Source organism: Phalacrocorax aristotelis, chromosome 11 (assembly GCF_949628215.1).
Source record: "Phalacrocorax aristotelis chromosome 11, bGulAri2.1, whole genome shotgun sequence".
Classification (NCBI taxonomy): domain Eukaryota; kingdom Metazoa; phylum Chordata; class Aves; order Suliformes; family Phalacrocoracidae; genus Phalacrocorax; species Phalacrocorax aristotelis.
The window spans coordinates 3,107,744-3,135,293 of record NC_134286.1 but is presented as its reverse complement, the minus strand read 5'-3'; the positions used below and the strand labels follow the sequence as shown (position 1 = coordinate 3,135,293).

The 27,550-nt window shown below is 45.0% G+C and overlaps 1 protein-coding gene across 2 annotated transcripts in view; it reads left to right on the top strand.

Annotated features, from left to right (window-relative positions):
- RPS6KA6 (ribosomal protein S6 kinase A6) overlaps nucleotides 1–3,597 on the top strand; it is a 41,117-nt gene extending 37,520 nt beyond the window's left edge. For both annotated transcript variants that reach the window (XM_075106619.1, XM_075106620.1), the window contains exon 22: nucleotides 532–3,597. In XM_075106619.1, the coding sequence (XP_074962720.1) occupies nucleotides 532–657 (126 nt within the window). In that variant the 3' untranslated portion in view covers nucleotides 658–3,597. The remainder of the gene's footprint in view (nucleotides 1–531) is intronic.
- Nucleotides 3,598–27,550: the final 23,953 nt, after the last annotated feature.

Here is a 27,550-nt window from a genome sequence, read left to right as displayed (position 1 = left end):
CAGAAATTAATGACCTATGCTACAGTTTTTCTCCTGGTATTTTATCTCTTTGTTCTGTATCTGTGTTTCTGACTTATGACACAAAAACCTCCTACTGTATGCAGACAGCTCTTAAGTTGACTTCATTAGTTTTGTTGGATTCAAAAACAAGGACCTGTGATAGCTAGTCCTAATTGTGTTGTCTTCAAAAGTCAAGACCTGAGTAGCCAATTAAATGGCTGTGTTTGATAAATTGATGCTAATGTTGCTTGGAAGATACTAATTCTGACCCACATTAAAAGGTTACTCCTACCTCGAAGGTATGTAAAAGAAATACCCAGGAAAGAAAACGTCAGATACCTGTGCTTAGAAACCTGAAGGATTCAGCAATAAACATTTTTTTTTTCTAAAACAGGCTTTAAAGAATGTGCATGACCTGCCGTAAGTCCTGGGTGTTTTTTTATAGAGTTAATAAAAAATGTAATAATCATTTAGTTTATTTTCTGATAAAAATGACCTTTACATCCTCTTATACATTTCATTGTTCTCTAGGGAGCCATGGCTGCTACGTATTCTGCACTGAATCACAAGACATTTCAGCCAGTGTTAGAGCCTGTTGCAGCCTCGAGTTTAGCTCAGCGACGGAGCATGAAAAAGCTAACATCAACAGACTTATAGATCCACTGGGACACCTTAGCAAACCGAAGCAAGGGGAAAACCCAATAAATGGCTCTATTTTGCCTGACCTGTGATCAAAAGGCATCTATGGTTTCCTGCTACACTACTTGAATTCTGTAAAAGTCCTTTTTTTAAAAAGAAAAAAAAAAATCCACAGGTTCATACTGTGTTGTTTTACAGGCCGTATCTGTTAAATTAATTTAAACATCAGGTACACCATAATGAATTTCTCTACACTGTCCTTTAAGAGATCTGTTGCAAATATTATTTCACATTCTGTATAGTTTTGCTGGGTTCATTTAAAAATGGTTTTGGGGACCGTTGCCAATGACCAAGTTGTACATAAAGTGTCAGTGTAAGGTTTTTTCCACACCTTTAGACCCTTTTGTGAAGGACAAATTCTTAATTTTGTAATCGGGCACTTAATTCCTTCAACTAAAGTCATTTAACTTGTTCACTACTATTACGAAAAGCTGACTAACATATTATGCCAGTGTTAAATGCATTAGTGTTACTTTGGAAGGTTTGCGTGGTGCCAGAAACTGATAAGTTTATGTGAAAATACGAACAAAAGGGATGTGTAAGATCCTGCACTTTACCCATAAACTTAATCTGATCACTTTTGACCCAAAAGAAATGCTGGTTAACAAATGGCCTCTTAAAGGAAAAAGAATATTTCCAGTTGTTACCACAAATGGCATTGTGTCCTGCACTAAGCTGGAGGAATTATGCATATAAACTGTCAAAATTAAGATCTAAATAACGTTGGTACCACTTTAAGACAACATCATGCAGTCCAGTAATTTCTGTTATTTATATTGTCTGTCCGTTTTTACAATGGCTATGTCCTCGGCAGTCGTTTCTACTGAATGTACCCGGTATTCAGTTTGGCATATAAGACAAGCTGACACTTTATTATAACAAGCTTGGCATGTGGATTTTATTTCTTATTTATTTGATTTTTATAGAACATTGCTTCTATCTGAATCTCTCGCCGCATGTATAATATTACAGAACATAAATGCAAAATTCTACTTGCCTAACTGTAGGGGTAGCTTGGGAAAATAAATAAGCCTTGCAGTGTGCCCAGATAAGGGAGTTCTGACCACGAAATTTCACAGTGATGGAGAAGTTACTGACAACATCCTGTTGCCAGCACTCACTCGCCCTCTGTCTCGCTGTGAGGACTTCAGCTGTTTTTAGATGCTGTGATGGAGAGGAAGTTAATTTCAGGGCCAGAATGATCTTGGGGTTTGACTCAAAACCAGTGCTAACTGCTAGTAGACTGGGAACTAATCCATTCAGAGATGATGAGCTTAAAAATTGTTTTCAGAAATTGTAGATGCTACTGTGCAAATTGTACTGTTGTAGTAGGATGATACGCATTTTAAATATTAAGTATACTAGTGACCAACAGTTAGAGAATCCAAGTGACCAAAAATCCAGCGTGGTTCAGAGCGATTTGCCGTCGTTGAATTGCCTGTTTCCAATACCTTTTAGTAGCCAATTACAATACAGCAGTGATGGCGGAACGTGGTGTTTTGAGACAGGGGAAAAAAAAAAGCCTTCAGGAGAATTCTGGCCCAGCTGCCCAAAGCGGCAGTAGTAACTCAGATCTTAAAAGGCAGAGGGTGTTGGCCAGTTTTTGCTTATACCTGTGAAGTACTTGGTGGCATTGGAAGTATTGTTAGATAAGCTGCTTTATTTTGTTGTGGTGGGGGAAGAGGGAAACTATCTGGCCAAATAGTTAGGTATGAATATACGTAGATTTGAGACTATAGCAAACATAGGTGTGCTATTTGTATCATGCAGAACATACCCCATACTAAATTTCTTGAGTGATAGATGTTGGAAGCTTTAAGGGGCCGTTTGTGCCTAGTTTTGAGGTGCCTGTTTGAAATGCCTGAAAGCTTACGAAAGAATACTCCTGCTTCCTGGAAAGCTGCTTGTTTAGTACAAAATCTGCCCCTTATGCAGCTGGTTCATCCTTCTTTTCATTACCGAAGACCCTTGCCAGCAAGAATGTCTGTAAACCTTGTCTGCAGTCTTAGCAGTATAATTTTTTTTGTAAACTTAACAAATGACTGCCAGAAGAATTTGAATTCACTCTAAGAAAAAAAAACAGTGGTGGAAATAAAGCTACCTTTGCCCAGGGTCAAGGTAGAATGTGGGTTGAAATGTACTAGGTAAAACTGTGTTAGGGATAAGAGGGTAACGCGAGGCGTGGAACTCAACTAAAACGTCCGATGTGAATTGTGTTCAGCTTTCCCGTAAGGTAGCAGCTGGTCTTTAATGGCTTTGTTCATGAATCATTTAACAGTGTTTATATTGGTATTTTCTTTTAGCCTGCTTAGAAGCACCACGTTATAAAGCACCTTAAAAGCATTTTGCACAAAAGCAGTTGTAAGCCGCTGAAGGTACTTAAGTTCTCAGTGTGCAAAACAAAGGTGGTAGGAGGAAAAGTACATGAACAGATGGATGTTCTGGTTCTTAGCAAAGAATTTAAAACATCTTCTATGCTGTTATCGCTGCTGTTTCTATACCAGCAGCGTTCAGTGCAACTGGTACTCCTGGGGTAAAAGCAAGGTTTTAGTGACTGCGATGTTACAAGGTTGTCTTATCACAAGGAAAACATATGGACAAACACCTTAGCTATATCTGACAGGGCAGTGTACCCTGGCATGCCAATTTTAATCCTTATTTTGGGGAGGAAGTTCACTTGCTATGAATATTTCAGCACATCAGTCTTTGAAACGTTTTGGATATGCTGGGATACAGAGGAGTTCACTTGCCGTTTACTCTTACTGCATCGTACTTGATGATCATCATCTTTGTGAAATTTCTTTCGGAATTTCTTGCATACTCCTCATCCTTTCTATAAACTTTGGCTTTGTTCAATTAAGCAATTATATTAAAAAGTAGCATGGTCTGCTCATGAGTAATGAGCTGAGTGTTTGAAATGGAAGGACGCTTATTTGAACTTGCTGTTGGCTGGAGTAAAAGGTTAGTGTAACTTTTATTTTTTCTTACGGTCTTTGCCCAGTTCAAGGTTACCAACTAGTTACAATTTTACTATCTTACTGATTTTTTTTTTTAAAGTAAGAGTGAAAATTTTAACGATGGCTTTTAATTACAAAGGAATAGATATACGTATCATGTATCTAGAGGAACTTCCAGAGAACTAATTAATATCTTAAATGGTATCATATTTTGGATATGACTTCTGTTACCACCAGCAAAACAGCTTCTACTCTGACGTTTGGTAATGGCAATTATAAATAAGTACCAGTTCTCAAGCGCACACAGAGCCTGATACATTCGCACTACAGAGAGGAGATTCCCACAGCCATCAGCTGGAGCTGGAGCAGGCTCACGACACTCCTTGCTGTTCTTTCACCCCTCGGATGGCGCAATTTTGATCTTTAGTTATCCTTTTGATAGAAAGTGAGGAACTCTACTGTATTCCTGCTACGTATCCAAAAAACGTGCAGTGGCGTCGATGTCAGCCAGCGGTGCGTAACGCAGAGTGCCCGTACCGAGACCGTTGCCTCGGGTGCGTTCATTTAAGCCACTGTTGCGTGTCTTGCGTAGTCTCAACGCCGCCATTAGCATGTTGTGTGGGTTTTCACATTATGCTTAAAACTAGTGAATTCTCTTTGACCACGCCAAGAGCCTGAGGTGTAGGTGCTCTAAGCGTATCATTCATTTGAGGCCTATGTTGTAGGGTTTAAATGTTCTCCTTGCAGCCAGAGAAGGCATCCAAAACCTCACCCGCGTCAGTCACATTGAGCTTGAATTCTGTCTTCCATGTTGAAATCATTTTCTGTAGCTAATCTTCGTATGTCCAATAGCTAAAATTACCTCTAGCCAACTTCATCAGTTGGAAGTTACTTGCAGTAGGTGTATAAACTGGTCATTTGCAGTGGCAGATTGCTGCACCCCCTGCTCGGCTCTCTGCCCTCAAATGGTACAAGTGAAAAGTCGAGATAGCTTGTAAGCATTCAGTTATATGAATTACACCATACAGTAGTCATTGTCCTGATTTGTAGCAATGAAATGAGGCTAAAACATCAATGCAAACATGGGGGTTTATGTACTTCTGTAGCACTTAAGTTTTTTTCAGTCCTAACCAGAATTAGAAGTTTGCAAACATTAGTGAGAGGGAAGGGAGGAGCAGGTTTTTTCTTTCTCAGAGTTTTCTGAAGCTGTGATAATAGTCCTTATGCAATCCTCTGGGAGCTCTGTGTGATTGAAATACAAAACTTCTCCTTGAAAGTCTATTCAGAAACTTCCTAGGGTATGTGTTGATTCCTGCTGCGAACGCGCCTACGCTGTCACTCAGACCGTAGCATCCTTCCGCATTAACCCCCCTTAGTTAAGTATATCCCAAATACTGTTTGTTCAGTGTGGTTTTGAAATGGTTACTCCCCCAAATTATGCCGTTGTTAAGCCTGTGTTTTCCTGTGGGAATAGAAGAATGAATACAAATTTTTAAAAAAGGCCCCCACCCATAGCGTATAGCTAAAGCTGACTTGAGTATTACACTAACGTACGTAATTACAGGTCCCCCCAAAATAATCAGTGACTGGTTTTCTTGATATTTTTCCAATGTAATGAAAGTCAACTTTCTTTTACAGCTTTAAAAGGTAATTGATTATGTCTCTTAATAATTAAGACTTGGGCAATAGCTTATCACCAGTAGTGAGTTTGAATAACATTGAATCCTGTTCTGGGTTTTTTTTTTTTAATGTGAGAATTGAAAAGATGCTGGAGGTGGATCTCCTTTGCAGGACAGAGCGTTCCTGTTTTGTGTGTTTTGCATTAGGCTTGTGAGCAGCCTCCGCTAAGTAATTGCATTGTCATAATATCCCAAGCACTTTGGCATCTTGCACTGATGCTCTGGTTAGAGCTAAAACTCTCCTGGCACGTGACTGGCTATAAATCTCAGTACAAGAAAGGGCATTAATTGAAAACGGTGTGCAATGAATTACATGCTCGCTGAGGTACTTCGAAGATGAAACTATACGAAAGGTCCCCGTTATCAGATATTGTAACTGTCATTTCTTTCTCTAAGCATATTGTGGATTTTGTATCATATTGTATTTATTTCATTTAATTTTAAAAAAAAATGTTTTCTTTAAAGCTCTGTATATATTGACATTAAAGTTTGCATTGTACTACGTTCTCTTCTCCTTGTAAGGCTGAATCTGGTAGTGCATTGTATGGTATGTTGTTCTTTGCACTGTGCTGCTAAAAGATACTATTGCCTTGAATTACGACATGCCAAAGACAACCTCAAAATTGTATTTATTTTTGTTAAACTTTTGTGAATAATGATAAAGGTACAGTTTTAAATAGCTGGCAGTTCCTTGAGTACTAGAATCAAAAGGTTGCAAATTCATAATATTTCATAATTGACAAAAATCCATCATTTATGATTTGGAAGTTCATCGACTCCTTTATTTTTTAAATTGATACAAAAACCAACGAGTGAGCATTCCTAAATTAAATGTACTGTCAGTTGCATTATTTGGTAAACCTTGCCAAAAATCTCACATACATCAAGAGCTGTTTATAAATTTATACTCACAGTCAAGTGTTTCATGCCACGCTCTCAATAAACCATACATTCACTGATAGGATTGATGTATTACTTCAGGGTGGGATGATCTGCCTTCTGGATGTTTTTCAGGTATCTGTACAGCTTTGACTTAGGATATTAGGAAATATTTTTCCTGTGAAGGTCTGGTCCTGTGGAAATACAGGCATTTAGGTGAGGATGGAGAATAATCCCATTAAATCCCATTAAAAAGTGACCCGCGCACCTGGTCAGAGCTCAGTCCGTGTGTCAGCCCTTGCCGTGCGCGGGCTCGGGAGCCGCGTTACAGCTCTGCCTCCTGACACCGCTTCGTCTTCAGGTTTAGGCTGATGAATCGCTGCAGATCATTGAACTCTCCTGTCCTGTACGTGAACCCTTGCTGCAAAGCCAAACGTGGTTGATCTCGTCGCTGGTAGGTGGCGGAGCGGCTCGGTGTGCGGGTGGTTATCCCCAGCACGGCACGAGGGTAGGAGATGCTCGGATGTAATAGCGTTGAAGGTAAATGACAATATCTGGACGTAAAATGCTTGTAGAGCATTTGGTAACTAGCGTTGCTGTCTATTCAAACTGGGTTGCAGACGCCTTGTTTTCAGTTGCCCTATCAGTCCAAACAGAAGGGATTTTGCCGCAGTTGCCTGAAGTTAAGTCCATCGTCTCCTGGGTGGTGGTTGCTCATGTGATAAAGCACTTTCAGGCTTCCCAGGTGGCGGAGTCGCCCAGCCCCAGGACAGCCCTTGCTGGGAGGACTGGGCCTGGCACAGGCAGCACCTGCAGAGGGAGGGAACTCAGAGGGCACCCGCAGACAAACCCCTCAGCAATCTGGGGAAGGATCAAGTGCTTCAGTATGGTTTTGGCTTTTTCTGGGTTTTTCATGTGGTGGTTTTTTTTATGTTTTCATTAATAAACTGGGCTCCCACAGTGGGGCTGGGGCTGGGCAGAGGAACCGGGGCGGGGGGGCTGGTGGTCCTGGGGTCTCCTGCTGCAGCTGGAGGGCTCCGAAGCTAAGCCGTGAGCTGGGAAGGGGCAGGGGGTGACTGAAGCCATGTAGGAGGCAGCATGTAAAAAAGTTTCCAAGACGGTGATTTCCTTGACTTCATTGAAGGTGGTGGGTAGGAAAGAATAACCAGATTGGAAAAAAGATTGCTTGCAAATAATTTCAAAACAACAACAACAAAAAGCCCTGAAAACCCCAAAGGCTCAGATAGTGAGTTCCTGTAGGCTTGGTGAAGGTCTTCCTGGTGGGAGAAGAGACAAGGCATGGATTAAAAAACGGCCAACCTTACTCATCAGGTGCCAGCGTGTGTTTTCAGAAACCCGGAACAGGGACAAGCCAAGTGTTAGGAGACTACAGAATGTGCTTTAATCGCATCCTGCTCGCTTTGCTTTCCTGCAAACGCTGGTTCTCAGAAGCTGCTTTCCCCGTGATTCAGCTCCGAAGCTTAATGACTGTAAGAGGCACCTTCCCACGTCTGTCTTTGTGCTTTTTATGGGGTAGAAAATGTTTTAAGGTGAATAAAACGCTCTCAGAGGCCCTTCAGCTATGCTTGCTTCAGCTGCGTAGCTTGCCATAGGTAGTCACCAGATGAAGCTCACATCACCAGCACAGCGTGTCGCGGGGGGAGACCAGAGCACGCTCCTTGGATGTAACCGGATCGGTGGCGGACCTCGAGGACGGAGAGCCGGAGGTAAGGACTGAGACCACAGTTCAACGATACACCGGTCTTAGCAGAAATGGGGAATGAAGAGCTGCTTTTCCAGGCTGCTCCTTGCCTTTGTGCAGTGAGGGCTGCGATTTACTGCGGCAGGCAATACGTTCCCTTCCTAGCGGGGCAGCGCGTGTGCGGCTGCCGTACTGTCCTCCACTTCAAACACGCCTTTGCCCCAGTACGTAGCAGGAAGCCCCCGGCTGCTGGCGTAGGCATCCTGCCAAAATGCATTTAACTGTATATATTTTAGTTTTTATTTAACAATTTTTCCCCCAGACCTTCTGGGGAGTTTCTCTTAAAGAACAAGGACGCGGCTTCCTGTGTTCCTCTTGAAAGACACAGAAGAAAACTCTTTTGCCAGAGGTGTTTCACACTGCCAAGCCCTCGGTGTCTAAACGATAAGGTTTAATGCCCTCACACTGGCTGGCAGTGCAAATCCCCGTATTCCCAAAGAGGTGCATTTTGGCTTTTGTGGCTGCTGGCCCCCGGGTTTGAGTCCTGGTCTCTGCTGAGATGGCTGGGATTCACCACTCTAAATTACTAGATTCCTCTAGATTTAAGGGGGTTGTATTTGCTTTTACACCTAAAGGCTTTTGAGGTGGGATTAGAACTGCATTTGTGGAGCACAGATACAGCTGTGCCTAATCTGGCGGATGGATGTGCTGAGCACCTTAAGGCTTGTTTGGAGGCCTTTGTAATTAAACTGTTGATCCTGTAGCAAGGTGTTAGCAGCAGGTAATGTGTATTCACTACTTCTGGGCTGAGTTTAGTAGTTTCGTAGGTGAGAAAGCAGCAGTTGCAGCAGGGGTGAAGTGTGGCGCGGGGGCAGCTGCGCAGAAAGGGTGCATTTCTTCCATTGCCCTTCTCTTGAAAAATTGGTACCGGTCGAGCACAGAGATATACCGCGACCTCGAAACCGCGCCGCCGCAGCGCCCGGGCGGGGTTGCGGTGGTGTTTAAGGCCGTGCTTGCCCGGGGGCGCCTGGGCCCCGCACGGCGGGAGCTGCCGGGGTCACGGAGGGCTCGCAGCACCTCCGTTCGCCCTCCCTGCAGAGCCCTCCCAGGCCGGCCCGTGGCTCCGGTCCCGGCCGCCGCCGCTGCCTGCGCTCCCCGCTTCCTCCAGGAGATGGAGGCAGCGCCCCGCGCCCGGCCCCGCACCGCCGGCGGGGCCCCGCAAACCTCCCTCGGGGCCGTCATCCCAGGTCACAACGTCCAGGGGCCGCTTACGGCTGAGGGGTACAACGCGAGGAAGACGGTGTTGGAATCCAATTGCTTTTTGGGTTTGTTTTTTTTTTTTTTTTTTTAACCTGCATTATTGGGACCAATCTTGGGGTTGTGGGTTCGCTTCGGTGTTCGCATCCCACAGCCGTGGGCCAAAACGGCTTCGCTCCTGCTTGGCCGACACGCAGCTCTCCGCTGGCCCTGACTGGAGGGAGGCACAGCGGGCGCAGCCGCCTGCCCGCGGCGGAGGGCTCTGCGGGGAGCTCGGCGGCCGCTGGGGGCTCTGCGTCCGAGCACCCCCAGGAACGCAGGGTTCACAGCCCCCCTGCAAGCTTTTCCCGATATTTGGCCATACTGGGAAGGGAGGAAGAGGAAGGATGAAGGGTGGTGTGGCCAGGGCGCGGGGGGCTCGGCCGGGCCCCGCGGGGACGCCCCGTGCGCGCGCCTGCGGGGACGCCCCGTGCGCGCGCCTGCGGGGACGCCCCGTGCGCGCGCCTGCGGGGACGCCCCGTGCGCGCGCCTGCGGGGACGCCCCGTGCGCGCGCCTGCGGGGACGCCCCGTGCGCGCGCCTGCGGGGACGCCCCGTGCGCGCGCCTGCGGGCACCGCTCGGGTACGGGGCTTCTTCCGGCGCGCCAGCTCCGCTCCCCCAGCGGGTGGAACCGGGGCAGGCGAGTACAAAAGCTGCTCATCTGGTAACAGCGGCAAGAAGCAAACTTGGGAACTTCTGATCTAGAGCAAAAACCTCAAAATCTGTAGAACACAGATTTTTTGAGATCGGGGGAGATATTTTGAGATCAAAATAGAGGGTGGGGGTGTATTTTTATGTGATTTTTCTCAAACCTATAGAACTCTACTTCAGCAAAAGTGACTTAGACACCTGTCTGCTTATAAATACAACTTAGTACACGTTTACTGTTTTGATTAGGGAATTTATTGCGATTTAATACGCTGCGATACTGCAGGGTTCAGCATCTGGGACAAATCCTACGACAGAAAAGTTCTCACTAAATCCTGCTTGTTAGACGATACTTAGGAATAAAAATTAAAGAGCTTGCCTTGCCAAGTTAAAAAAAAAAAAAAATCACGTTATCTGATTCGCTGAAGGGCGGCGAAGAGACACCCCTGCCCTGCGTCACCTTGTCCCGCACGGGCTGGTGTGGGAGGGAAACCGGAATAACTCATTAGCTGAGACTTCTCTGAGGGGTACGGGACTTAGAGCTTAACTTGTACTTACCTGTATCAGGGGCTGCCTCCGTGTGGGGCACGTACGTTTACTTCTGACACCAAATACGTTATTGCTTGTGCCGGTCTCAAAACAAGCGCTTCCGTCGCGCTGCTCAGGCTCGGCGGTGCGCGGGGGGCCGCAGAAAGTGTACCTAGTGCTAATAATCCGCTTCAGTTGGCTGCTTCCCCCCGCGCCAACCCGGGAACGTATCCTGCAGCGGCCTCGTTAATTTTCTGTGCCTCGTGGAAAATGATCAAACTCAAAAGCAGCTGAAAGAATGAATTTAAACGCGCTGGCAATGGTTGTCAGTGATGGAATACGCCACCGGAAGGGGGAATCTGAGGAAATTAGTAACGTAACTGAAAGTTCCCAGCAAACTACTGACAAAGGCAATGTAAACTTGGTCTCAAATTAATTATTGCAAACAAACATTCGAAATGCTACAGGCCAAATTAATATTTCAGAATTCTTCACTATTTATTACTGTGCCTAATTTTCTTGCTTAAACATATTTTGGGCCTAGGGCTGTTAAGAATTTAATTTTTGAGGTACTTTAATGAATTATAAAACATCTTTTAAACAGAAGCGAATAACTAATAAATGCCAAAAGTGATTAATTTTCTGAAACGTGAAAGGCCTTTGTATTTAATTAAAAAAATTGCCCTAAATTGTTGAAAAGTAAAGAGAAAGAAAATACAGAGTGGATCAATTGAATTTTTGATTAACTTACTAAATCACAAATTGTTTTCCCTTTGCTGTGATGTGGCTGGGGTGGGGAGGCACCGGCTCGTGGCACTGTGCGGGGTTAAGCCCTACTTCACCATGAGCATCTCCTGCAGCCCCTGCGCGCCGCCCCCCCCCTTCAGTGTTGTCAAGAGCTGATGAAATGATGCTAGCGATGAGACTGGGGAAAAAAATGTAGCAAAATTAGGAAAAAAAATATAAAAGATTGGAAGCATCCTCCTATTGTTGTTTTTTGTAAAAAGCAGGAAAATAAATTTGTTCTAGCTGGGAGGTCTGGGTGGGTTGCTGGTGTGGGCTGTGTGAAAGACCAACCATTTGAGGCCTGGCTGCAATAAATAGGGTGTGTTTGCACAAAGGGTTGTTCACGGACATAAGGAAACTGTGGCTTAATGCGCAGAAGTAAATAAGAAAAGTGACTCGGGTCAGGGTGTAGGTAGATTTGGGTGTCTGATACCTGATAACCTTTAAATTACGTGACCTGTAGTAATTTGGGTGCCTTTGGGGTGACTCGTATTTGCTGCCTGATCCTCTTCTGCTTTTTGCAGGTCACCTTGCTACAGGGGGCGAGTTGGGAGCGAGTGCTAAGGTGGGATTTAATGAGCAGCACTTGCTCCGCAGCAGTTACGTGATGCGGCCGCCAGATTCTGTCTGGATCTGGGATGCTCCTGAGCCTATCCGTTAACGTGTGGCAAAACACTTCCTGTAACATAATTCTCACAGTCTCAATTTTAGCAAATAGTGCTCCTCTGCATCGTTTCCTCGTGGTGCCATTGGGAAAACCGGGCTATAGGATATCGCATACTTCAGGACTGACTGTGTCTGTGGTGTATTTTGGCTTGAGTCAAGCCAAGAGTTCAATGAACTCTGAAATATCCTTGTTGTGATGCTTATTTCCAGCTGGGACACAGTTACCTTTTTTTTCCAGACAAAAAGATATTTTTTTTTTAATATTGAAAAGCAGCTCTGGAACGTAGCTTTGAAGTAGAAGTATACTTTTTGGGAAACTTCTCCCCGGTGCTGGGGAAGAGCTGCTGCGCAGTTCCAGGCCATCCTTGGTGGTGATGGTGCTGAGGAAGGTTTCACTCTACAGGAATTTGTGGACCCATTTGGCTCCAGGCTGCAAAACAAGAGATGTCAACCACGTATCCATGATTTCAAGCTATTCTTAACAGATTATATTTTTAGTATTAAGCCTTGCTGGTGCTGGAACTCCCCTCCTACATTGCTGGGACGTCCTCTGCACCCACCCATGGCACAGCGAGCCCTGGAGCTGCAGATCTATCAATTAAACCAGCTCCTCTGTATAAATAAGCGGGAAGGGCGTTTTGCTGCAGGATGGTGCCGGGGAGGAGGGGATGAGCAGTGTTCAGCCAGCACCAACATTCAGGGCTCCCTCAGATGCTGCCCCCGGGGAGGATGGTCAGGGGATGCGCCATGGTGGGTGCCTGAGCACCCTCCTGCCTGGGTATCCTGTCATTGGTCGGGGTCACCGGCAGAGAAAGACAAGTTTTAATTCACCCTTTCAATCAAATCCCATAGTTAGCACTGCCTTACCAAGGGTGCAGACCTGGGTGCTCTGCCCGCTGCCCGGCTGCCCGTGGCCGTGCCCCCGTGGGTGCCTGGCGTTTCGGCATGGTCCCTCCTGGCACCCCCCGGCGAGGGCTGAGCCCCGGCTCTCGCAGGGATGCTGGCTCCAGGCTGGCAACTCTGCTTTAACCTGGGAAAGGGCGTGATGGTGAATCCTTCCTTCAGTGAGATGATTTCCAGGCAGGGAGGTGACACGCCGGCTCCTGTTGATCCCCAGCTTTTCTCGGGGGTCACAGCGGGGAGCTGGGGGGGGACTGAAGGTGAGGGGAGCAGGGGTGGGTTTTTTGAGCACTGCTGATGATTTTCCCTGCGTGGGCTTTGCTGTGCGGCCGGAGCAAAGGGGTCATGGCCAGAGGGGGTGGCCAGGGGCGATGCCAGCTGCGTATGCCCTGGATTGCTCCTTTTTTTTTAAAAAACCCCATGGATTTGCGTCTGCAGCCGCCTGAGCAGTGACCGGGGCAGGTGGGGGAAGAGATCTGGCATCAGCAGCCATCAGCCACGGGGCTGAAGCAGCAGCTGTCTTGGCCAGAGCAGGAGGTGGCTTTTCTTGCTTAAAGATGAAAACCAGTGGGTGCTGTTGGCTGGGCTGGCCTGGCCGCGGGCTCGGCGCCGATGGCCACCTCGTGCTGACCACAGGTGGCTGGAGGGGGTGGCTGGTACCAACGTGCTCCCATCGAGGCAGCCCCTGGGATGGAAACACTGGTGTGGAGGAGGCTGTTCGGCCATCTGGGGTCTTGGGATGATCCTGGCTCTGGAAAATAATTTATTTGTTGCTATTAAACGTCCCCAGGCTGCGCCTATTGGCCAACAACCTCTCCCATTCATGCAGGGCACGAGGACCTGCCTCCTTCCCCGCTGTCCTGGGAGGCTCATGTGTTTTGACCTTGATTTTTAAGTACAGTGACTCTCTTAAATACTCACGGTAACTTTACAGACATGTAAGTCTGAAGGTTTTGACCGGGGCTTTGTCCCTGGCCGGCACGGCTTCGGAAACGCTAGAGAAAAATTCATTCCTGGCTGTCGTGTTAAGTGAAAACTTGCAATATCTGAAAATTAAACAGAAGGTAGAGACGAGCATAGACAAAAGAAGTTTTAACTTGCACGTGACCCTCAGATCTAGACATATTTGCACGATAAACTTCCTTGTAGCTTTTGAAGTCTATGAGGAACAAAACGTTCATTCTACGAACTTTTTAATGTGCTCTAAACATGTAGCGAGTTGCGTATTGCTAATGACAGTAATGCATGCTGTTATAAATAAATGTAACAACCCTTAAACATACTTTGACTGAACATCAGTTTTTTGGCTAAATATCAACCGAGCCATCACCCTCTCCTGCTGCAAACCCTATTCCATTTAACCTGTGATAGCGATGCCCAGGGTACAGCCCCAACAGAGCTCGGTCGAGAGCTGAGGAGGCTTCGTGTTGTGCATTGATCTTTGTGTTAGCGGTTTATGGTCTTGAGAAAGCTGTAACCTGGGAGAAGACGCCTGACTCCTCCTCCACCAGCTGAGGACAGGTCAGTCTGTGCACCCACGCTTGTCCCGCTTTGCCTTTTGGGGTTACCTCTCTTCTGGGAAGCTTGCCTTGCCTTGCCCCATCGCCCTGCCTCGGCGGCTGACGTTGGTGGCGTGTCACTGCTTCTTTTTGATGCTCTTTTCCTCTGTGAGTCCCCAACCCATTTGCATTTATCCTGCAGCTAAGGCGGCGACACAGAAGAGGACAGAGCCTTGCTCTGAACCACAGCTGGCTGGATGAACAGCAGTTTGCCGTATTTAAAATCAGTGTAACTAAATGTTTCCTAGAATAGTATGACATCAGGAATACGTGATTTCATAAGCCTGTATTTTTCTGACCATTTTAATGTGCTTGCTTTTATTTAAGTGAAAAAACTAGTAAGAACGGAGAGGTTTTCCTCGTTTAGGTGAGCATTTAATTTAAATTTTGAGTCTGGGGCTTGTGTAATGCTTAAAATTATATGAGCCTCATCTTGACGTGGGGATTTATGTGCACAGCTTCCTGCACGTTGAGATGAGAATACCTATCATTAATTTTTGTGGCTTGAAACCGAGCTTGATTTAGATGCTTTCTTCCCAAGGGAAGAGACATTTCATAAAATCACCGCAGTGGTAATTGTTTGGAGTTCAGAGTGAACTAACTTAAATTTCACATGAATCAATTTTGTCCTGTAAATGATTTATGCCCTAGCACGTGCCTTCACATGTCCTTACAAATTATAAGGAGCTAAGAATAGGATGATTTGCTGCCAGTGACACTTGGTAGACTATTTGGCAAAAGTGTGTGTTTGCAGATCTTGTTACAAGGAGGTCCTGCTCATCAGTGGGGTGAATAAAACACAAATTCCTTCCAAATATTCCTTTCTTGAGTGTGCAGAAATGCACACAGACGGATGTACATCCCAGCATCTCTCCTACAAGGAGTTATCTCTTAGTAGGGGTTGGTTTTACACCTTACAGCCACCATCCCTCCTCAGCAGAAGACGCAAAACCTTTGAGAACAGGAAATGTAGATGCTCAACAAGGCTTGAGGCCTGACAAAGGTGGCCCTGCTAACTGTGTCCCAAAGGCGTGAGCGTCACGGCGAGAGAAGTATTATATAGGATGCAAAGATAAAAAGCCATATGCGATTTAGTGCTTGGGTGAAACTAGAAAGGGAAATTTAAAATAAAACATCAAACAAAATTCCTTAATGCTTAGAGGATAAAGTTATTGTAAAAAAGACATCATCAGGAAAGAAACGTTAGAAAATCAGTACATCTATCGGTGTTATTTTGCATTTCTTGGCAAGTTTCTTTAACCTGCTCTGGTTTTTTCCCCTTATTTTTAAGCTAGGATTATAGAAAAGAGATAAAGTCTTTTTTTTTTTTTTTCTCTGGGCTTTGAAATTTCCTGAATTCTTTTTACTTTGAAATTGTTTTGCTTTGGAACCTTGAATGCTTAAATCGATTTTTGTTTCTTTTCTTATTAATGAAACCATTCATCCAAGAAAACTTCGGAGAAGAGAAATCTAAATTACAGACCTACCCTAGTGAAAAGAAATAAGGTGAGCAATCAGCTGGACCATCCAAAGGATTATTACTATTTCAACGTAAGCTATTTAAGAAAATGTCTATGGGGAAATATCTGGAAATGTAATAACTTAATCCTAAAGATCATGAAAACAAAGCAAACAACTGAGTATATTATAGAGACTGAGAACACGAGCAGAGACAGATGCTCATTTGGGAGGTTTCTTTTAGGCAGGCAGAAAGTTTTTGTTTTGCTGCAATCTGGCCCTGAAAAAGAGACTGCCCTGGAGCTTGCCGTGATGGCACGAAGGCTGCTGGTTACTGGGGAAAGCTCTCGGGTGTATTTTATTGGGTTTGGGTTTTGGGTCTTTGGTCGTTCGTTTTGTGTTTGTTTGAATTTTTGTTTGTTTTTTTTTTTTTAGCGTCTCGACACTAACACTCGCATATGATGTGCTTTAAGGCCCGAGGGATGATCGATCATAAACATGATGCTGAATTCAGTAGGGTTTGGTTTGGCAAGTGCCGAGTTTCCGGCTGAATTAAGGCTGACACTTACATGTAACTTCAGTTTAAAGATTTCAAATGTCAAAACACCAAGGATCCTACACGCCCCTCTTTTGTAGGTAAGTTACCTGGTATTTTAGAAGTGTGAACCTTTCTGTCTGGGTTGCACTGCAAGTATACCAGGGATAATGTGAATCCATTACAACTGACCTAAAATTTTGTTGTTATTATTTTTTACCTTTAACCAAATATTTTCATCCTCCTTTTATTAGCTCTGCCAAAAAGCCTTTTTCTAGCTCATCTTGGAGGAGGGACGTAAGGCTGAACACATGAGATCATTTTAGGGGTTGAGGAAGAGACAGATGCAGCCCCAGAGAGAGTGACAGGCAGCGAGCCTGGCCCACGCACGCTAAGTTACTGCCAGCATACAGGGGTGGCCACAGGTCAGACGGAGGATGCCCAGATGTTGGGCCGCTGAGGGTATTTCCAAGTCCCACGTCAGAGCTTTGCTGCTGATGGATGGAGGGGTCCTGGCAGAAAAGCTTGCCGTAGGGTCGCGTGCTACCGCACCGCACATCTCTGCTCACTGAACACCTACCCTTGCAACACACCAGTTCCTGAGTCGAGCTCACCCGCCCGCCAGGAGGGAGCAGAGCCAGCCGGGGCGAAGCCTGACTTTGTTGTAGAGATGTCAAGAAAACCTGCGCTCTACCCACTGCCAGGCCTGTGCAGAGCAATTATTCATGCTGGAGACCCAATGCTAGGAGACATGGGCTCAGAGAGAGGGAATGTCTAGTACTGGTAGGACGAGATCATTGTACTGCAACTTGAATGAAAGGCGTTTTTTTTTTTTTCATAACAAAGATAAGACAGGCTGTGAAAGACACTTCTTTCCACGAAGGAAGAATGCGTTATCCTGCTTAAATGATTTAGACAGACTTTATTTTCTAGGAAAGCCATGAGTCTCTTCAGGGATCATTGTCTCCAAGCTGAGTTGCTCAGTGAGAACTTTCATCTATGGAAAAGAGACCCAAATAGTGTGAACTGAGCCGGTGACCTTCCACCACTGTAAGTCAGGAGCCATAGAAATGTTTGTCAACGCTTTGAAAAGAAATGGTTGTACTTGAGATGCTTTCCAAGGAAAATTCCTCAATATGGAGCTACAGTGAGGCTGGATTTTAGTGCAGATCTGCCAGGATACATAGGTTTTCTTTTTCCTTTGAACTAAAATTTGGAAGCTGATTGGGGCATCTGAGCTTTTTGGATATTACAAGGAAAATGTTCGATGCACCTTTTTTATTTTTAATTCAGGTGAGGTGAGCTCTGCCTATAACTAGTTTTCTAGAAGCAGCACAAATATACTTTTAATACTGGAAGAAAAACAGCGTGAAGAATTCTTTATGTGAGAACTTGGTTTGGTGGCCTCCTGTGTGGGGAGTGATACGCACTAGTCTGCAGAGAAAAATCCCCACGTCCCAGCTCAACCAAAGCATGTGGTCACCGTCCCCAAAGGCATTTCCCCACTAATGGAGGCAGGATCTTGCTGATGAGCATCATCGCTTGGTTTTGGTCAGGTTAAACTCTGGGGTTGGTGAGAAACATAAGTATCTCTTAGTTTACTTCTGATCCTAGACTGGTCAAAAAATGGTGATTCTTCCCCCTGCAGAGAGAGTTCCTCGAGATGGGCATTACCCTCTTTTGCTTATCTCCCCTTCCTTCCCCCGTTCTTGACACATATAGAAGAAAAGATTTTTTTAAAGTATAGATTGAACTGTGGGCTAACATTAGGATGTAGCATATACCTCCAGTAGACAAGATTCCTGCTTGTCATTTACAATACCCAATGATTAATGTTTTGTCCAAAACCTAGTTTCCCCCCCCTTTTTTAAATTTTTTTTAAAGCAGTATGGCGTCGCAGATCCACCCATCACGAGCTTTTTTAATACTGCTAGGCTTTTCCCAGTCAGGCACATTTCCCCACCGACTCAGTGTCCGCAAGCACTTACTCTCCTCCCGCGGACATCTTCCGCTTCGCTTACGTCACGCGGTTGCCCCGGCAGATGACGTCATAAGGAGAGCGGGAACCCTGCCAGGGATCGCGTCCGGTTTGTGCCTCTGCTGTTCGCCGTGCGAATGCCGCGCGCGGTGCTTGGGCATCGCAGCTCTTGAAATGCTGGGAATTAGGAGAGGCAAGTGTTTCACGAGCAGTGGAACAACTGAAAGCCAAAACCGCATTAAAATAAGTTTCTTCTAGAATATAATATTTTATTAATATGGCAAGATTAACATGCAAAGTTCATTTATCCATATAACATCAATATGGAGAATGGATGATGTGAGAATATAGGTGTCTCACTTGGTCACAACCTAATGCCTGTCATTAAGTTTCTACCCATTAATAAATATTTGTGGTTTATTGCTAGAAGTGACTGAAGGAGGGGTGGGCATTAGTTGGGTTCGTACTTGTCCCGGCGTGGTGCTAAAACCCCGCGTACCAAGCGGGTCTGCTCAGGCGTACTGTGTGCTGGGACTGATTTGATTTGTATGCGAGGCTGCAGCCAGGGAAAGCATTGAACAATTGCCCATGGGATGTCTGAGAAATGTCTTTTTAAGAAAATCTGTATGGAAATGGAGGAAATACACTGCTGTATAGAGGAGGTTCTTTTCTGTGTGAGATAATGTGATTTTTTTTTTTTTTTCTCCCCAGAAATGACTAGGCCTAATTAGAAATTGCCTTGTTTGGGTCTGTAGGCAAGAACATAGTTTACTTGTGTAAATGATCCATAATGTTAATTCCTCATAAATCATCACATTGATGTTAGTAAGTTGACAAATGATAACTCCAAACCTGCACAGTGACTCTCGACTGCTGTGTAAGGCAGCATTCAGAGGAAAAATAGTTGAGCCACCTTTATTTTGTTTGAAAATATGATGTGATGGGACCAGAGTGGGGTTTTTTAATCAAAGGCTCCTGGTCAGGTTTGCTCGTCTCTGGAACAGGCGGCCACAGAGACACTGTCTTAGTGTTGGACTGGCTTTTACAAGGAAAAAGTGGTCTTCTCCGTAACGTATGCTAGCAAGGGAAATTAATAGCAGATGGAAGAAAATTAGCAGCTTCTGCTTCCTTGTGTGCAAATCATAGGAGTAAAGGAAAACAATACGTTTTTGTGACTTTTAGTGAGATGTATGTCCCTCGTAGGCTAGAATACTGAACACCCTGAAGTGGGTATGGTATAAGGAAACCCACCGAGGGTCGTGGGGACTCTTCCCTGAGTAGCCATCTGGGGGGATGTCATGGTTTTAGCTGGGATAGAGTTAATTTTCTTCACTGCAGCTGGCATAGTGCTGTGCTTTGGACTTAGCATGAAAACAGTGTTGAGATAACACACAGATGTTGGGCTGTTGCTGGGCAGTGCTTGTACTAGTCAAGGACATGTCCAGCCTCCCATGCTCTGCCGGGGGCACAAGCAGCCGGGAGGGGAGGGGGCACAGCCGAGAGAGCGGATTCAAACTGGCCAAAGAGATATTCCATATCATGTAACGTCATGCCCAGTGTGTTACCTGGGAGGGGCTGGCCGGGGGAGGGGGGAGCAATTGCGGCTCGGGGACGGGCGGCGTCGGTCGGCGGGTGGTGAGCGGCTGTATCGTTTGTGTTTCTGGTTTTTTCCCTTTTTTCTTTTTCCATTTTATTATATTATCATTATTGTTGCTGTTATTATCATAGTCATTATTATTATAATAATTATTGTTTTATTGTAATTATTAAACTGTTCTTATTTCAACCCACAAATTTTTTTTTTGTGCTTTTGCTCTCCCGATTCTCTCCCCATCCCACAGGGGTGGGGGCAGTGAGCGAGCGGCTGCGGGGTGTTTAGCTGCCGACTGAGGGTGAACCACAACAGGGGAAGATTTCAGCACCAGCAAGGCTTGTCTTGGCGAGTTCTTCACCTGTATCTTCTTTCAAAAATCTTTATCTCACTTCTTTTGATATTTTGCCTGTTTGAGCTTTTGTCCCCATACGGAGCACAAATTAGAGCTGCTGTTAGTCGAGTAGCTCTGATCCCCAGAGGGAGGAGCAATGTCTTCCCAACAAAATCAAGCTGGATGAGATTACCTGCTGGTTACCTGCACTGTTTGTCAGGGATTGCATCCAAATCTTGCACACCTCATACAAAATCACGTATGGCTAGCACTCGACACCCATAGCAAGGCAAAATCCTTCACAAAGGCAGAGCATTTCATTTATCCAGGCTCTTTACGTTGGAGTTAAATGGTGTCTGATCAGAATTTCCCAGCGGGTGGCTTTTCTGGGAGAGCGCAGCAGTGAAATAGAGCAGGGTAAAGCTGATGTTCTTCTCCTTGCTGTTGCCTCTCAGCCTGTGAGCCTGTTGCGCTCGGCAAGTTACATTTCTTCTCTCCTGCAGAGCAGACCTGGAGCTGGTGCAAGGAGGAAGGAGCATCTCACCAACATCCACTGAATGTTTTCGTGCAGACTCGCTCTTATGCGTGTTTTCCAGGTCTTGTGCTTTTTCTTCCTGGTCTTCTATTTCATCACCTTCACCTAGAAAGGTCTTCAAATTTCAGGGCGGGGCGGGGGGGAGTCTGGTGTTTCGAGTGCGTTACCCAAGGTACTGGAGCCCAGTGGGGAGGTTGCTGGGATTTATTCTGTATCAGGTACTTAAAAAAAAAAAAAAAAAAAGGGTTTAATGAAGCAGGGAAGGGAGGTGGTATTTTATACAGGTAATTTTATAAAATGTGGCCTCAGAACATATTCCATCTTACAGGGTCTGCATCATTATTGAATTCACAGGGAGCTTTGCAACAGCATTGGTCTGGTCTCTAAGAAGGTGGTGATTCTTTTTCTTACATGTTTTGTCAGACTATCGTAAGTTAGATTTAATGTATTACATGATTTTTTTTATCAGTCGCTCCCTCTTGTGTGGTTAGCTCTTCAGAAGGATCGCTCTTGGCTGTGGGAGGGGAATTGCTGCCTGCATCTGTGAAGTCTGGTTCCTTCTTTGTGCTTTTATCTTCCATTACTTCATCCAGGGTTTTGTCTTCTGTGAGAGTCTCATAAATTTCTTCAGCATATCTGGGGGGAAAAAAAGGTGTACTTTAACTTAGCTCTTGGGGTCAAAAGCATTGTGGTTGTTTTTTGTTTTCTTTTTTTTTTTAAAATAGGTTTATGTTGAAAACTTTATACTTCAGTTTGTTTAATGAAGCAGTAGCAAGGTCCTAGCTGATGTGTACACAGCCTCAGGTGGAAGAAAAATCTGACTTCTCCTGAACCTTTTTCACATTTCCTTCTATAAGTTAACAACATATTGGAAATATATATATTTTTTTTAAGCTGGCCAAAGGCCATTAGCATTGTTTTGGCTTTCAATAAGAAATAGGGAGGGAAGTCTCCAGTCTCATCCTTTGGTAAGGGAAGTATAGTAATGTTGCTCTATGTAAATATAAATTGTTTACTCTCTATTATAGATAATTTCTTGTTCACAGCATGTGAACATAACTATTTTCTCATTTTACCTGGTATAAACATGAAATTTTAATTTCCTAGGTAAAAACTTTGGACTCTAAGCACTCTTAAAAGAGTAAGGAAAGCTATTTCTTGCTGTTACGTACTGTTCTGGAGTCTCCATCACTTACAGGTATTGCTCCTTGGCCAACAGACTTCAATCCTGTGAGCAGACTTCAAACCTAGAGCAGTATAATTGGTACATGCAACATTATTGCATCATTAAATGAGAAAGCATTGGGTTTCTGACATCATGCTTCACTTTTCTGGCTTTTTAGAGATCTACTCTAGCCAATTCCTAGATATTCTCCAAAGGCACCAGGGCTTTAAGACCTGTACGAGCCATGGTTCATGTCGGTCCCCATGAGCACCGGCTGACCACAGAGCCCTGCGCCAGCAGCTGCATCGTTCAGTGGGCAGGTACCTTGTGTGCAGGTTTTATTGCATCCGTGCCTCGGAGTTGGAAAACTTGTAGGTAGAATGAGTTATTGGCATTAAAGGAAGTAAGCTATTTTATGCTTCAGATGGGGCAAAAAATCAAAAAAAAAAAAAGTACTTTCTTTGACACTTCCTTTAGTTGAAAAAATGTGATGCTTCATTTTGAGGTGATGTTTTGCGCCTAGGCATATCTAGTTCAGTGATGCTTATGACACTGTAATAAGTCTCTTCAGTCTTTTTTTCTTTTTTTTTGTACCTTTAGGCCATGAGCCTGCAGGTCAGGCCTGCAGGTTTTTTTGTTTCGGGTTTTTTTTTGGGGGGTTGTGGTTTTGGTTGGTTTTTTTTCAAGTTCTTTAAAAAAACCAACACTTCGCTGACATTGTCACTTCTCAGTGACAGCGCTGGGATGTATTGAACTGATGAGGCTCTCGGGGGATGAACAGCCTGGCTGGGTTCCCTGAAGGGCTGAGGAGCAGCTGGATGCAACCAAAACCTCCCAGCTGTCTCCTGCCATAAGCCTCTTCCTCTCCCTTCCCAGCCGTGCCACCGAAGGGTTCACAGCATTGACTTCAGGCGGGCTTGGCCCAAATGGTGTGGGACAGACACACAAAAAACACACTTATGTACATACGTACTAGTGGCAACCGTTCTTCTAATGTCAAACTCCCTGGATCAGGTGGTCATATGTAGCCCAGATACAGCAGCAAAAATTTCTCTTTAGATGTAATTTATTGTAAGAGGCGATTATAGTCACAAAACAAAAGCTGTAGGGGAAGAAATATTTAAATGATAATCCTTGAAACCTTGGACCCTGTCGCTGCAGCACAGGCAGATTAGCTCATTTATTGTCATTGTACAGTGCAATGAGCAACATTCATGCTGAAAAGTAAACGAGATTTGGAAAATGACTGCATCTGAATAACTGTAAATTTTATTAACAACATAGATTTAAATAATGGCTTTTCCTGTATTTTTTTGTGTCCTGTTTGTGTCCCTGTCCGCTTGCCCAAGTCTGTAAATCATTCATTTGATCACTTGTTCAAAGATTTATTAAAATTGACTACCATTGTTTTCACACACAGAACGAATTTTCCAGACCGTCTTCATCACTTTAATCCTCAGACAACTCGCGCCCTGCCGTGGGCAGGTGGTGGGGCGCTCTGGGGTGAGCGTCTCCCTCAGCTACAAAGGGTTGAGCATAAGGGGCTGCTCTCGTGGTCCCTGCGGGTTGAGAAGCAGCTACGGGGACTGCAGGGGTTGGGACCCCGACCAGACGCGGGGGGGCCCCTTCTGCAGCCTCCTTGCCCCCCAGGTTTGCCCACATCCATAGCCGCGCAGCAGCCTGCCATGCTTCCTTATTCGCAGGTAGCCAGCAGTTTATAAATGCAAAAACACTCAGCCACGGGCATCCAGTGATGATAATTCCAGAACCATTGCTCTGGGGAGAAAACAGGGTTACTCTGCTCACAAACTTGTATATTTTTAATAAGAAAAGACGAATTGGTTATGTTTAAAACAAATGAAGATAGGAAGTCTGTGCACAAATACACCTTGATCCCATCAGCATCTCAACCTCTATCCATAGGAATCAACAGGCTCTTGGAGGGAAAGATCAGATTTTGGGCAGGGAAGGAGGACGAGGGGACAGAGGAGCTCCAGCAGCTCCACTCTCCTCCTCCACGTGCAGGGACGGAGGTGGGAGCAATTCCTCCAAGGCCTCTTCCCAACGGGTCAGCACCTCCTCCCCAGGAAGGAGTCGGGCTCCACTCCAGCATGAGGTGGCTTTCCCCGTTGGGAGCATGGTGACTTCACAGCCCAGGCTAGCTGGGCCTTCTGGCCTTCATTGCAAAGGGTAGTCCTCCCAACACAGTGAGAACGGGAGCTTTCGGAGAACCAAGCCATCACAGGCAGCTTGCGATACAACCCTGAGAGCTGCCAGACTGCTGCTACTACCGATGTCATCTTGGAGAGTCAAGGCATCTGTCTGTCATCTTGCTCTAACATTAAAAGGAAAGTGGAGTCAGTCACAAGAGGAGACTCTATCATGTGCAGGAATGTCCCAAGCTTGCCAAGAAGCTGCTCAGCAGATACCACCTAAAGGTCTCCGCGCCTGCCTGTCCCCTACGGCACATGATGTTGTCCAGCGTTGCAGGGCTGAGCTGCCTCCCGCCTGCCTGCGGCGCGGGTGCTCAGCACGATGCTCTGAGCCAGGCAGGATGGGGCTGGAGGGCAACCTCGGAGCTTCTGCACAGCGCTGCTGCTGAGCGACAGAGCTAAGCCACAGCGAGGGAGGGACCGGTGGTCAGGAAGGTGAAGGTACGGACAAGTAGTTGCATGCTTACGTTTGTAGCAGATATTCTGCTTGCATGTGTTTAGGGAGTAACGTTAAGGTAAACAGAGGAGGATGAGTACTACAAGGCAATGGAAAATGAGTCTAACATTTTTCGTGTTCAGCATTTTTGTATAAGAAGGCTCAGAATTTTGTAAAGAAAGCAAATGCAGGCTTGCATGGAAAGAGGCTTTTGTTGCAAATTATAAAATAATGATGTTCTTTTTGTTGCTAGGTATTCTTATTTAAACAACCTTTAGCTACTTAAGTTATTAAAATTAATCACTGCCGTTTACGTAGTTTTTTGTAGTACTTTTTTTTTTCTTCTGGATTTTGTTTTTCAAAGGCTGCACGAGGCTTTGAGGCTTCAGAGAGCTCACGGGAGCTAAAGGGTCTTCTTCCTTCAAAGCCCTGCTACTGCTTTACGTTCAGCTTCCATAAATCCCCCCAGCCGACGGGAGATGTTCAGATGACTCCTTCTGCAGGTGGATGGCTCCCTGCAAACCGTTTTGCGTTCGGCTGAGGAGGCTCCTCCTTTCGAGCAGCTATTTACTTCGTTCCTTGTTTCTTGTTTATGAGGAAAACATAAAAACACTTTCTGCACTTAAAGTCATTCTAGTAATGCTCTAAATTCTATGCTTAAGGATGCATTTAATTAAAGATTGACTATGGCATAAACTGTAGGTTAATTAAATACCAATCAATTCCTGTATAAAATACGTATAAAGGGGCTTTGACTCAGACAGTAAAACGAGTCTCCAGGAGGAGATGCCCCTCTTGCACACTGTGCAGCTGAAGAATGACTTCCCAGACGCTTTTCCCCACTGTATTTGCCATTCCAAGCACTAAAGCACCTGCATAAAAGCTCTGTTTATGGAAACAAAGCCCTGGTCTGGCCCATTCCTGCTGTTCTAAAGAGATCTCCCAGAGAATTTTCTATTGATTTCAATGATCCTCGCTTTGTCATGGTGATGTTGGTATAATTAGACAAAACTCTAACTGAAGAAATAACAACTCTGAAGTGCCATAGTTAATTTTTTCCAAAGATTTTTAACAAGGTCAACGTCATGAGGGGCATCAAATGAAGCCAGAATGTCCAAAGTTAATAAAATGAGATGACTTGGCCTGAAACAAGTTGTTAAACTGTAGATGGCCTTATCGTAGGATATTGTGTATGCTGACAGTTAGGGGAGCTCCAGGCAGGAGAGGAGTTTTGGAGGGTCTGGAAGAGGAGTCCAGTGTGGGAGAAGCCACGTGTGATTGTCCCTCTCCTGTGTTCCTCCCCTGGTGGCCTTTAATCTGAGGCTAAATGGGCAGCCTTGAAAAAAGAGGCCTTAGTCCTAAAGGTTACACAGCAAATCAAGGGCAGAGTTTCTCTTCTAACTGGATCTGCTTCTTAAGAGGACCTTGGAAGAACGACTTTAAGACACTGACTGCTCTCTGTGCTCTGTAGTACTTCAGCAACATCGCTTCTGTAGTGAAAAGCAAAGCCGTCCTTTGTAGAGTAGTGCCTTAGCAGTGAAGTGGTTCTGGTTTTTTTAATTTTAATTTTAAAAATCCTCATTTTTAAAGTTGTTATGAACTTTTTTGGACTTTCTTAATTTTAGCCTACTAAAACTAGATTCCAGTTTTGTTCAGGAGGAAAACAATATAATTATGAAATATTTTCATTTTAAAATACATGGTTCCATTAAAAATACTGTTGTTCTTTTATTTCCCATAAATCCCCTTGAATCGCAGCTTTCCTCCATAGCAAGTCTTTTAGAGATGTTCATCTCCTCCTTTCGAATGCTGTTTTGCATTACTAGAGTGCTCTCTCCCCAGGGAGCTCAAGGCACCTGGTCAGCATGGCAGGACCTCTTGGAAGGATTTTTCCAGCTTTACAGAAGAAACGTGAGCTAAGAGGATGTGAAGCACTTGCCCAGGGGCCCAGGGTGTAGCAGCACTTTCCGGTGCTGGAGCAAGGACTGGAAACCACAGCCCCTGGCTGTCGGCTCCGTGCTGTGCTGCCGCCTCCTACCATCGTGGTTCCCAAAGCTCAATGATTTCTAGACTTGCCTTTCAGCCCATGCCCTGCTTCCCAGGCTCTGCTTTTCTTTGTATTCCTTCTTCCTTTTATTCTGCTTTGTCTTTTAAATTGTCGTCTCAACTTTTCTATTTTCTCTTTCCTTTTGCCTTTACCCCCCGACAGTGGCTGGCCAGGGCGAGGTGCCTCTTCCTACAGCAGGTCTGAGCCAGCAAGGCTACGCGGAGAGCAAAGCAGGCAGAGGCGAAGTCCTCGGAGCCTGACGACACCGCACGGCTTCTTGTTGATATTGTGCCTGACACTTGCATACGAGGTGCGGGTTGCAAAAATGAAGTTGCAAGTTAATTGTTCTTGTTGCTGAAAGGCCTAGGTTAGTTGCTGTCATTACACTAATTTTTATACTGTCTTAGTGACCTTCATATCATATTAACAATTTTATATTATGTTAGCAAATTGCTCAGTGAGAGCTGCTAGTCTGATTGCGTTCTGAAGGTCATTAATATGATATGAAAATCTTATTGTATTCTCTGCTTTCATATTTTATTAGTGATATGGAAAGCAATAAAGAGGCTGATTTTTGCTGGGAGGTTCCCCAGGGAAACAGGCTCTACAGCAGTGGTGTCCCACATTGGCTCCTAATCTAATCTCAATGGGAAGTTCAATTTCCTCATCATTAATTATTTAGCTGTATTTAACTGCTGTAAATTCTCAGATTAATTTTTTTTAACTGTTGAGTTTGATGACCTCTAAAGACATTGGTATTAACCAATGCAATATGAAATACAGTTGCTTAATGCAAAAGGAAGCTAACTCTTCCACGAGGATTTGTGTGAAGGCATAATAACGGCAAATTTAATTTTTCTGTTATAACAGTGAAGGCTTATTGTATTACCACCTTTGGCGCAATTCAGTATCGCAGAATGAAGGATGAAGGCGGTTGCGGCTGGGGCGTTCCCTTAAGG